Raw genomic sequence first — 13,507 nt, forward strand, 5'->3', positions numbered from 1 at the left:
CTGGCAGACATCTCCTGTAAAGTAATACTGTCTACATGAGTGGGTTTGTTTTGTTTGTTGTTGTTGTTGTTTTTTCTCTTTCATTTCTTTTATTTATTTATTTATTTCTCCTAGAATTAGAGCTTAAATAGCCAAGAAAAAGAAAATAGACATGAAAGAAAATTGAGATACAATCACAGCCAGTGCCACTTTATGCCCCAAAGGATCACCAAAGGAGTCCCATCCCCTGCGAGATAAGCAGTATGGTTAAGCAGATCTAAAAAGCTATAAAACTATAAAACAAAATTGAGTAGTTCTGATTTTTCTTCAGCTTAATGTTTCTTTGTACTAGAAGGATCCTCGTACTAAAAGGATCCTCTCTGCAGTGCCGTTACTGCAGTGCCTGGGTAGAGGTTATTTTATTGTGTGCTTGAACTCATGCAGTGGGCAAGTGCATGATAATATTCAATATGCAATGAATCATCCATGTTCATAAGAACTCTAGTACAGTCCTTATTGTACTGTTGCAATTCTATGAAGCTGAACCCCATGGTATTTTTATTATTTAACTAGGTGGTATTTATGGACATGGTAGAAATGCTAATGTTGTTCTTCTTCTTTTCGCTGAAAATTCCTACCTGTGATACCCTTTATCTGAAATTGGATGCAGATTGACAGAGGAGAAGTATTTTTCAGAATATCAATGTTGTGGCATTCATTTTCTTCTCCCTCTTATCTTTTTAATATGGAAGTTGAAATCCTAATTGCCAGACCATGAGAAATAGAAATTATATAGCTAGAATCCACCTTCCATCCCCAAATGGTTGCAAAAAGATTAGCACTTGTTTTCTGGATTGTTAAAAATAAAGAAATAAAAAAAAAAATGCAATGAAATAAAACTCTGAAGAGCATTTGCTGGTTATACATGTATTACTATAAAATGACATTTTTCACTGCTTCTTAGCACTGTATCAGACCACTTTACACATTAAGAAATGAGACTTTAAGGAGAGTGGAAAGGAGCTCTTGCTAGTGTCCGGCAGCGTTATTTGTTTTTAACGCTCTGGCAGACTCCCAGAACTTGTATGCTTTTGTGAGATTGTGCCTAGAATAGCAAGAGATAAGGTATTTTGGCCATCTCTTGAGCTTGAGAAGATACAAAGCAGGCTCTGATGAACCTGAGAAAACAAGAGAGACAGTCACCCCAGTGGAGCAAATTTTTCTCATCTGTTTTTCTGTTTTTTCCTTCCCTTTTACAGTGGCAAAAGTGCCATACACAAAGTAAAAGCACATGGAAAAGACAATATTAAACTTTATTTTAGTGTTAGTATAATACTTAGAAATGTTAAAATACAGAGTGAACGGCTTGTAGGAACTAGCTCAGACTGAATGTGGAAGAGAGAGGTGCTTATGAGACATGTTCAGAACATGGCTGGAAGACCTGGAAAAAAAATCTGTGGGGAATGGAAATAACAACAGCTCACTTGTCTTCAAAACTGTATAGTTGGTCAGAGAGTTGAGCTGACAGCAGTTGGAAACAGATTTAGTCTGAACAGATCTGTTACTCAATATTTGTATTGCTTTATAAGTTAAAGTTAAATAAAGGGAAATTCCCTGTTTGTTTAATTTTAGAAGCTCCAAGGTAGCTGACATCTTAATTGGAGAAGGCTCCAGTTTTCTGTGAGAACATGTGGATATGTAAGAAATGGAGTTACAACAGGAGGGATGTAAGAAAAACAGGAAAACAACCCTTCTCCTCCTGCCCCCAACAGTGGGGTACATTTTGCTACAGTGAAATTTAGTAAAGGTTCTGCTGAAGAAAATTATGTAGAAATATTCCTTTGAAAGAATTTTGAAATAAAAAATACTTTTAAATGCCTTTTTTTCTGGTTAGTATAGAAACTAAATACAGTTATTTAATCTTAAATAGTCCTTTCAATTCACTTTTAGTTTGGATTTGTAAAATGCTCATTTAGGATGTAAAACACTTTTTTTTCACATTAAAATATTTTTTCTTCAATAGCTCTTTGATAAATGTTTTCATACTTTCAAAGTTCTTAGTAGAAAACAGTTTGAATTATAGTAAAATATTTTGTATATTTTGCATTTGAAAAATTATGCCATTAAAAAAAATATCTAAATATGACCTACTTGTAGAATTCATGAATAATCAATTAAATTTTGAGTTGTGGAAGAACCCAACTCTTCCTACATGTTTATTATATTTTAATTGGAAATGCAAACAGATAACAGTGTTGTAACAACTCAGAATTTATAGAAATAGATTTTAATTCTGCCAAGGAAAAGCAGTGTACTAATGTATAGGTGATTGTAATGGGGGAAGGTGGAAAAGAGAGAGTTGAGAGTTTTAAAAACAGAACCCTAGAAGCAATGCCTGAACTTGTCAAAAAAACTGTATAGAAACTATACAGAAATGGAACTGTTAAATTGAGCAACCATAATTATCCATGCTGAAAGCTTCCTATGTTAGTTTAGGTTATGATGGTCAGCTGTACTCTTCAGCGTAGCAGGATGCATCACAGGTTCTGTTTAGCAGCCATTGTATAGACAGGTGGGAAAATTTATTTCCTTGGATGCTGTTCCCTAACCCCCTACTGAACACAGGTTAACCATTGAAAAGATGTCACTTGATGCCAAGGAACAAAATGTGCTCTAACATGGCAAGCCAGTATTCATACACAGATGCAAACAACTTTCATTTGTTGCGGTTGTCTGTGTTCAGGTTGGAGTTGAAGCCCACAGGGGTCTGTCTGGGAGGCTGTTCTGTGCAAATGGGATGGTTTAGAGACTTTTCCAGCAAGCCTCTGAAACGATCCGCTAAGCATGTGAAAATACCAATTTTCAAAGACTTAAAGCGTAGCCAAAGCAGAATAAAAGACAAATCCATCTTGCCAGATTTCAGGTTTTTGCTCAGAAGCTTGGAGTCATGTTAGCAGTCTTCAAACAAACAGATGAAGAATTTAAAACATCTTGCAAAAACACTTCCTTCCAAAATATATCTTTTTATACAATTTAATGTTTTACTTAACTACTCTGAAAAGTAGTTTGAGACAATTAAAGAGTGGAAAAGCTAAAGCTCAAGCAGTTAAATTCCTGGCAGAGAAAAAAAAAATAAATATATATACAGTATGTTTTTTAAAGCAGCTCTAACAATGGCTTTTTTTTTTTTTTTTTTTTTTTAATTGAAACACACTGCCTCTTCTAAAAAAATAAATCTTTAATAAATAACTGCATAAACTTACAAGTATTAACTGGTCCTTCAGAGATCACTCTTTTTACTTTTTTTTTTCTTTTCTCTTTTTTAGTGCAGGAAAACACATACTGAACACAAACCTGCTTCTGATTAAGTTAGTGAAAGCAGGACTCTGATAAACATTTAGTTTGACAAAATGAATTCAAGATGTTGGAATTATTTCATCCATTTTATTAAACATTTTTCCTGAATCCTTCATTCAATGAAAATGTAAGATTTGAGTAGGTCTATTACATCTTCCCGAGAACTTTTTAGGCTAAAGGTAAACTAAATGCATCCAGAAAGGTGAATTGAATGACATCTGTTACACAGAAGGCAATGTGCACTTGATATAAATATATCACATAGAGATATATTAAAATAATCCCCTTACTTGTTCACACAGGGTAGAGCACCCAGGATAAGCATAAATGTATAGAAGTGGTTTTGTGAAGCTTTTTATCATTTTGGATATGCTTTTTTTTTTTTTTTAATTTTTTTATTTTTCCTTAATAGACTGCAAGTGCAAGATTTATTTTAGTCATCTAAATGAAAAGTGTATTTGTAAATATACTATTTTAAAAATATTATTTTAATACTAGTTTAAAAATATATTAAAATGTGTTATTTTTAAAATAGTGTTAATTAATGAACTTGCCCTGTGTAGACTTCTATCTGCCTTTTGCTAGATGCTGACTGTAGAAAACAATTATAAGACAGTATACTTTTCTGCATAAAAGGTTTCATACTGGTGTGGGACAAAAACTATTCCTTTTATAAAATTGGTGTATGTTCTTTGATAAGCAAATGAAAATCGGTGGACTTTGTTTTCTGATTAATAAAATCTGATTGATTTGAGTGTGAAGAGTGCTTATGATGGATAGTTCTTACGTACAGTATCTGGGTAAATCAATTATTTTGGTTATGAAATGTAGCTGAAACATTTAAATTTGTGGCTATGATAAATACCCGCGTGGAAATAAATTATTGTAGTTTTCATGCTAAACAAGAAAAAAATACATGTGAACTTTTCAAGTTAGAACTACCCATTAGGTATCTCTGGGCTGATTGTACTTGAACAGGAAATCATGACGCTTTAACTGCTAAGTGAGCACGTGGGGAGTATTAAACTGTATATGCAATGAAACACATTGTTTATTTTGTGTAGCATTCTCCTGCTCCCTTAAATACATACAAGATGGAAACTCACATACTTTTTTTAACCTTTAGCTGCTATCCTTGTACAGAAACTACTAAACAAAAACTGACGGAATAGTAAACCACTTGAGTTCATTTTATTTCATCTAACACTGATCACATTTCCAGTAGACAATAAATATAATGCATTGCTGACAGATGTGTGGAAATGTATATACAATTAGATGATGAAATTTGGGTCAAGGCAGTTCAAATCTCAGTTTATGCCTTTGCATTTCCGTGAGTATTGCAATAAAATTCCTACCTGGTGATGCATGACCTACTGCAATATCAGCTTACCCTGGCTCATCCAGGCTGCTGTCGGGAAGACTGCCCTACCAATGGCATAGCAGTGCATCTCAGGCAGGATTCAAGCATTTATTGGCGTAAATGAGATCTTTTTGCCTGGCTTTGGACAAGACCTTGGTGCATTTTCCCAGCTGAGATGTAGTATTTCCTAAACTAGAAGATACTCAAGACATGAAAGCTCTAAACCTGGGCCCTGAACAGGCTAGAGAGGTGGGCCTGTACAAACCTCATGAAGTTCAACAAGGCCAAGTGCAAGGTCCTGTACCTGGACTGGAACAATCCCAAGCACAAATACAGCCTGGGCAGAGAATGGATTGAGAGTACCCCTGAGGGTACTGGCAGATGAAAAGCTCAACATGAGCCAGCAATGTGCACTTGCAGCCCAGAAAGCCAACTGTATCCTGGGCTGCATCAAAAGCAACGTGGTCAGCAAGGTGAGGGAGGTGATTCTCCCCCTCTGTTCTGCTCTTGCGAGACCCATCTTGGAGTACTGTATTCAGCTCTGGGTTGATCCAAAGTCTGGAACACCTCTCTGGTGAAGACAGGCTGAGGGAGTTGGGTTGCTCAGACTGGAGAAGAAGAGAAGGCTCCAGGGAGACCTCATTGCAGCCATCCAGTACCTGAAGGGGGCCTACAGGAAAGCTGGGGGGGGACTCTTTGTCAGGGAGGGACTCTTTGTCAATAAATAATTAGGATGCTAGGTGTTGCATATGCAATTGGCCACTGCTCTTCCTGGCCATAATATAAAGATACAGGAGCAGTTGTGCTTATAAAACTATCCCAACTGTTCTCTTTTTAGTCCTTTCAGTCTTCTACAATTCATTTGGTCTTTACAGCTGTGTAAGACAATCTTTCTGTTGGCCTTTGTAGTATACATATGGTAAATGGTTCTCCTATTGCAGATGGGCTGGCAACTTTGCTTATACATAGAAAAAAGGCTTCTTTGGGGAAAAAATCTGAGTAATTAATTTAGAACTGAAGCAAGGAAAAGGCAAGCACACACTGAAAATTATATTGCTATTACCAGTCTAACAAGAAACACTCCTTGTCTGCTTTGTCTGAGAAAGGCAGATCTGTTGTCACTGAATGAAAGCCATCCACAGTCCCACAGTACAACTCTGACACTGGAATCCATTGTGGTCTATATCTACATCATTGTTTTTATTGAAAGTTTTTGAGTCTCCTAGAAATGACTCAGAAGAAAAAATATCGAGTAACCTAGTAAGAATATATGCATTTTTAAGCATGAAGAAACTTTCAGATGTATGGAAAAGGCCTGTTCATTTATCCGTGTGTTCTGTTACTATGATTTAATATGAATTCAGTGACTACTGCTGGTTGGAATACAGATAACGGGAGGCAGAAGTTCTTATTCTGATTTGCTCTGCAATGACTGACTTTTTACTTAATTTCTCTGTTTTCTTCTAAGAAATACATATGTACATACATTTATCCAGTTATCCATCCATCTATCCATTCATCCTTGCATATATGGAAGCATACATACATGTATATTTTATATATATATTATATATATATATATGCACTGCCTCATGTGCATCTTATACAAGCTCTTTGAGCAGTTTTGTAAGCCTGTGTCTTTTACTTCATAATACTTGGAGGAAAAGTGGGTAATACTGATGTTGCTGTTCACAACAAACTGTTATCTACTTATCTACTTTCTTAGATTTAGTAAAAAAAAAAAAAACAAAAAACAACAAAACTCACAGGAACAGGAATGGATTTGTTAATCTAGCTACATTCCCAATTTTCCATGTAAAAATTATTTTTTACAAAAAAGTAAATTATTATAGGAAGTATATAGGAAGTACCACAATATATATAAATACCATCACCTTATTTAACAGGTCTATGGAAATGCAAGATCTAGCAAGTCCTCATAATCTTGTTGGGAGCAGCGATGCATCAGGTAGCTCCAAACTGGATAAACCTAATCTCAGTAGTACATCCGTTACAACAAATGGAACAGGAGGTAAGTGTAAAACATTTCTGGTGCATAGAAAGTTTGGGCTAGCTTTTTTTCATATACGTTTTTAATGTTATTTCAATGATGAGCGTAAACCCGTTTATAATCCCAGAAAGAAATATTTAAATATTCCAGTCATACCAGTGTAAATCTACTAATCCCTATTTCTCCAATTTCCACCAATTGAAATAAGAGGCATAACTATGCAAAGGTGAAATTAAGAAAATTGTTGTACAGTTGTACCAGATCTTAAAGGCTTGGTTATACCTGCTGGTAACTTGAAATATATTGCATTTTCTGCTTCATACTTCATTGTTAAACCATAATTTACTGTTATGCCCAAACTACACCCATGTAGATTTATTTGAAAACTCTCTTCAAAGAAGTGCATCAAAATTGACACTACTTAGGTAATTTTCTTTTATGATGAACATGCTAATTCCATTTCATGGAATGAATGTTTGTCATAAAGAGATTTTTACATTTACCTCAAAACTTACTGTTTATTATTGCTGTATCTATTACTGTAGACACAGCACTGCCGTGAAGATACAATACTGATGTTCCAATATTTTCAGATAATAGATTCTTCCATATCTGAGATGGAGGAGTAGGAGGAAGGGTACCACATTCTGAGTTGGAGTTCCGGCCACATTACCATTCACGAGAGTGACACCATGGATACAAGTCCAGCTGGAGTTTCAGTCCTCTTTTTTGGAGCTAATACATGGCTGTAGTTTTAACAGCTGGCACCAAAAAGACCTTTGTAGTTTGTTCTTTCTGGCTACAATGTAAAATATTTTATTTACTTCTCCCTATTTTAAATATATATTTATATATATATTTAAATCTCAGTAAAAAGTGAATATGCATATGAAGGGAATAGAGCCCTAAAAAAAAAAAAAAAAAAAAAAAAAAAAAGGTGCTGAACCATTAAGGTTCAACCTATTTACTATTTTTAATAGAATCCATATTCCAGCTTAAATAGAAGGGAAAACTTCAAGCATACCATTAAAGAACAGTAATAAATATATGCCCCTATATTATACTTTCATAAATAGACTGTTTAAAATAATGCTCATAAAAACAATACAATGCAGTTAAAAGAATTGGCTCAAAGAGTAAAAACACTTACTTGCATTGAAGAATATTTATGTACACTGAACAGACATTCGGACAATGAACCATTATGCCATTCCTGTCCTCAGGAGACAACATGACAGTTTTAAATACTGCAGACTGGTTGCTGAGTTGCAGTACTCCCTCCTCTGCAACAAGTATGAGAGATCCTGGTACAGTGCATGTGTGTGGTGGTGTGTCTCTGTGACTGCTGTGTAACTTCTCTTGGTTTGCTCTGTTCTTTTGTTCTGTGGTTTGAACATTTCCATGTTGTTGTTTTTTCCACCCTTTCCCAAGAGGCTATTCCCACAGCCAGAAAACTGGAGGGAAGTTGCAATATATAGTTATCTTACCATACTTTGAAAGACATTCAAAGAGCAAGGAGAATTTTAGTAAGTTTAAAATTAGCTTAACTGCATAGATGCACCAAGAGCCTGGGAGAGCCTCGTGGGGTGAACATGCTGGGAAGGGCTAATTCTCAGCATTCTGTAAGTCAGACCAACAGATTTTCCACTGAATGTGGAATGTAGCACTGATTGTGCTACTACATGTAACTTGCCACGTGTAACTCATAAACGTTTGACCAAAATTTCCAAGATGTTGTTTTCATTTAGGAGTTTCCTCTCCCATGTGTTATTAATTGTTTTGAGATACAAGGATTAATAATAATTATATATGTATCATTGTCACAGTACATATGGGATTAATCACAGGTGTAAATGTTCATCACTGTGACTCTCTACAAGCCATTACACAGGTGCTTAAGCTGTGAGGGTTTGGACTAAATTTAGGAAGATCTTAAAAAATTTCCTTTTGAAAAAAACATATGAATAGATTGCCATTTGCAAGTCAGAGTTAACAATAAATAAAAGATAGATAAATAGATAGATAAATCAGACAAGCACAAAATAATATTTTACGTTAGAATAAATGGTTCCATGTGAATGTTCCTGCTGAATTTAGGTTTAAGGAATTTAAGTTTAAGGCTAATTTAGTCTGTCACCTCAGTTAACTATTCAGCATGTTGAGATAAATATAGAAGGTAATAATTTAAATAGTAATTAATAACAGTGGGGAAATGTAGTATGAAACTACTTGCATTATGGAGGGCACTTCAGCTTTGATATAAACTGAAATTAAATTTTCCAAAGGCAGTAACATGTTTAGATCTGTTCTTGAATATGTCCTGGTGAGCCCAATTTGTTCTGTACCTGTACTTTTTAATATATCTGTCATTATGGGATACTATGTATTTAAACTGTGTGGAATTTTGCATGTACCATAACCTGTCCCTTCATGAGATGTGTATGCTACAGGTTTTCCCTGGCTGCCTTTATTCAGCTGCTTCCATGTGCTGCCATCTCCATCCTTGATCGCAGATGTTCTGCCCAAACTGTGCCCTATCTCCTACCCTCCAGACCTGGCACAGCTCTAAGCTGAGCCTCAGCTTGCCAGACAGCTGCCAGCCACCACAAGAGAAGTGCTACATTTGGCTACTGTCCTCTGTACAACCTTCATAGCTCATTCGCTAAACAACAGGAAAAAAAAAAAAAAAAAAAAAAAAAAAAAGGAAGAAAATGAGCCTTTAGTGACACTTGTTTGTTCTAATATTACCTTCTATTTATTGCATGTGCTTGTCCATCTTTACACATAGTAGTAGCATCACCTGCCCCTAAAACTCTGTGTATGTTCTCAGTCTTTAACACAGAGAGGTTCTTTATGGAAAAAAAAAAGAAAAAAAAAAAAAAAAAAAAAAAAAAAAGAGGTTGTAAAAGTCAGAGTAAAAGTCATGTTGACCTGTTAAGTTTTTTCATCAAATAAAGAACTTATATTGTAGAAATTACTGACTGTTTGGAGTAGTAGTCAGAGTTACTTTAGAAGTAATTAAGTTTGGGAGAAATCCCTGCAGGGCTAAGTCCTGCTCTGAGTAGGGCCTGTTACTCATGGCAGCGTTCAGTCCAGTACTGAGTATCTCTGAGGGTGGAGGTGCCACAGACACTCTGGGCACTGTCCCAGGGCCTGACTACTCTCATGGAGAAGAATGTCTTACAATGAATTGTATTGTTCCCTTGTGTCTGTTGCCTCCACTGCATTCACAGGGCACATTCACAGATGTTCTTCATCTTCATTGCACTTTCCCATTAGGTAGCTGAAGGCTAGCAATTAGTTTTCCCTTCAGCCTTCTCTACTTAGGACTGAACAACCACAGCTTCTTCTGTCAGTCCTTGTACATGTTCCTCAGCCCTGACCATCATGGTAGCTCTACTCTGTTGGCATCTGCAGTCTTCACTGTTAGCAACACTCAATGCTTGAGAACACTTTTCACTTTATTTTTACTCTTTCAGTACTTAAAACAATAGACTTAATCCACACTCAAAAAAATAAATAAATGAAAATGAACACAACAGAATATTAAATTTATACTCTTTAAAGTATTCATTCACAATGATGGCTCAAACTCTTGATCTTTGCACTGTGTATAGAGCAGTTGCCTCAGTAGTATTACAACCACATTGTACCTCACATGTCAGGAAACCTATGGATGATTTTGTGTTTTGATTTGGTGTTGGCTTATGTTTTGATTTCAGCTTTAAAGTTTTTGTTTGTTTGTTTTGTATTTTTTTTGTTTGTTTGTTTTGTTTTTAGTTAGCACAGTGCTTTTTCACCCTCTTGTTTTAATGACATTCAACTTTAAGAAAAAAAAATTAGTCCAAATGTCTAGCTACACTGAGGAAAGACCTTGATGAATTCCTTACTGTGATAAAATCTGAATGTAACTAAGTAGAACTGTTTAAAATCAAGTGCACAAAAAATTGCTACAAGTATTTTTCAACAAAACACAGTGCCAATATGCTTTTTTTTTTTTCTTTTTTCTTTTTTTTTTTCCCCCTCAAGTTATGTACATGAGAGGGTTTCTTTTGTTTTAGATCATTTTCTGCTGGACAGGGAGAGAAAAAGTTGGTGAATGTTTGTGCTGATGGAAGTGCACTGCAACTGGCATTAACCAGAAATAGACAAAACTGCAGTAAACACTTCGATTGAAGTGTTCAACTGAAGCTTTGGCTAAAGAAAATGGTTAGGTGCAAACTGAAGTTTTCTTCTGGATGCAATACTAAACATAGGTTTGCAGCTCAGTATGGGCAATATTGCAATACCTGCTTGAATAGGAAGAGTTAAAGGTGCTGAAAAGTAGTTTTTTTTTTTTTTTTCATGTAAGTAAATGTCTGCATTCTGAAGAGAAAAGAGACATGCAGCTTATAAAGTAACATGTGACCAAAGATCTTCAGAGGAGAAAATAAAAAACTTTTCCTTTGAGGTATAGGCAGACATCTGTATTTGGTAATCAGAAAGGCCTGAGATTCAGTGGAGTGATTGTTATTTTGTAGAAAATGACTCCTAAGCTTTTTCCTGCTATATATTTTATTGATTTTATTGATGACAATAAAGACCTTTCTCACTTAAACAGAGAAATGGGAACAGTTACAAACGACTTTGTTTATTTTATGTAAACTTTGCCAGTTTTTGTTTTGCTTTGCTGTTTGTTTGTTATTTAAACTCCCCCATCCTCATTCTTGCCCATGAAGTCAAATGTGGGTGCAGTGATGTTGATGGCTTAGCTGACGTCCCTCAGAGGGGTCAGGTAGCTAGCTGGCAGAAAATGCTTTTGCTCAGAATATGTTACATCTGCTGAGGGGCTCAGCCAGCCTGGTTGAGGCCAGGCTTCTCCACAAACCCCAGGCTGTGTCTTTCCAGTTCCAGTGCCTGGCATATGACTGTGGCAGTGGCATGTACACTCATCGCCACTGCACTCTGCATGCCTGGGCTGTGATCAGTTCTGTGATCCATAAGCAGGCCCCTGATATATCTGATAAATGTGCACACATGCCTAACTGATCATCACAAGACGACTGTGGTAACATGTTGGGGTTTTCCAATGTTAGTGTTTTTGATATTTGCCAGTCAAATATCTATTAAAAGTAGCAGCATATTCTGCACTGCTGTTTCTTACCACATCAGTCAGTGGTTCCCAAACTCTGTCACAAAAGTCCATGCTAAATGGTCTGTGTAGGTAACATATTAAAGTATAAAATCTGGATTGCTGCTGTGGTGCCTTCAGTTATGGTTTGCATAGTAGGATGGTAGGATGGTAAGACTGCATGATTGTCTGTAAGAAATATTTTGAGTTCATAGTGAATCCAAATGTTTGGTAACCTCTGAATTAGAAGCCGACTTGTTACAGCTGTCAATTGTATCGCACTGTAGTTCTTTTGCTTCTTTTCTATTAAACTTCACTCTTCTTTAATGGAAAATTTCTTGCTGATGACCTAGCTCGAAATAAAGAAATAAATAAAATCCCACAGATACTGAAAAAGGTGAAGAAGGCAGAATGCTGACACTGTGAAAGTAATTTGCTTCTATATGAGCATGAAACCATATTATTATTGTTTCACTCGTCAGGCAAAACTATTTTTGTGATGTGCTATATCCCTTGACAGCTAATGTTTCCTTCCTCTCTGCTACTCTTAAGGAATTGTTGGAATCAATTAGATTTAGGTTGAAATCACCGCAGAAGATATTTCAGTTGCTAAAGCCAATAGATAGCCGAATGCACAGATAAAAAGCTATGTATGCATGGTCATTCAAAATGGTAGCAATGGTAGAGTGTCTCAGTGCTGTGGTAAAGCAAAGGTTGAAGCTGTTGCATCGCATACTTATTATATCTGGACTACCACTAGTGAGACAGGCATGAGGACTCCAGTATAAATTTAGAAGTAAAATCTCATGTCTACTTATTCTTCTATGTAGTGTCTCTTCTTGCAGTCAAAACAGAGCCCATGAACAGCAATGAAACAACAACCACAACTGGAGATGGATCGCTTGACACTTTTACTGGGTCAGGTAAAGCCATAATAAGATCACGTATCGCTATATGCACATTAATGTAGCATTTAATAACCTTCACTAATGAGCAATGCACTGCATGGAAGTGATCTTTTCAGAAGACACAAAAAGTAACATTTTAATACCAAATAACAATTCTATTTTTTGTTTGTTTCTGTAGATATATTTAAAAAAAATATGCATTTTTCATGAGCTATGATTGTAAAAAGCAGCTTTAATAATGACTAAGACCATTCCTGTATGTAAAAATCTTACAGTAATATTACAATAGCTTTTTAATATTATAATAGCTTTTTAAGCTGTAGCTTTTTTTCAGTGCTAGTCTTGTATGATTTTAGGAAGAAAAAAATATAGATTGCATTTGGAAAGGCTGTTCTAATTTGTAAAATTTTAAATCTTAAAGGTTATATTTCAGTGCTAACCTTTCTATATGTATGAATAATGTGTTATTTTAAACACTGACCAGATTTCCCTATTTTTCTTTTTCTCCATGTAAATATTTCAGTTTAAGTATTTTAAATATTTTGATATTAATTGTAAACTTCAGTTACTTCTTAAAAAATTAAGCCAGCAGCAACTTCTAAGTAGTTTCCTATAAATTACTAAAAGGTGATGGACTGTGAAAAAATAAAAATAAAAAAAAAACAACCCTGCCTTCTAATTATTAACAAAAAATAATATTAAAAATAACATTAGAAGGGAGAGAGGGGAGAATTGATTTCATGTCTGAAAATACCAATTCAGTGATGGCCTGACTGAAA

The 13,507-nt window shown here is 35.4% G+C and overlaps 1 protein-coding gene across 10 annotated transcripts in view; it reads left to right on the top strand.

The window, feature by feature from the left end:
- Nucleotides 1-13,507, top strand: part of EYA4 (EYA transcriptional coactivator and phosphatase 4) — a 158,412-nt gene that overhangs the window by 98,552 nt on the left and 46,353 nt on the right. For 6 of the 10 annotated variants that reach the window (XM_084284527.1, XM_084284531.1, XM_084284532.1 and 3 more), the window contains 3 exons: nt 6,607-6,731; nt 7,934-8,002; nt 12,651-12,743. In XM_084284527.1, coding sequence (XP_084140653.1) covers nt 6,607-6,731; nt 7,934-8,002; nt 12,651-12,743 — 287 coding nt within the window. Of the gene's footprint in view, nt 1-6,606; nt 6,732-7,933; nt 8,003-12,650; nt 12,744-13,507 lie in introns of those variants that run through there. The other 4 variants (XM_084284533.1, XM_084284535.1, XM_084284530.1 and 1 more) reach the window with 3 other exon arrangements.

Source organism: Netta rufina, assembly GCF_964035555.1.
Source record: "Netta rufina genome assembly, chromosome: 3".
Classification (NCBI taxonomy): Eukaryota; Metazoa; Chordata; class Aves; order Anseriformes; family Anatidae; genus Netta; species Netta rufina.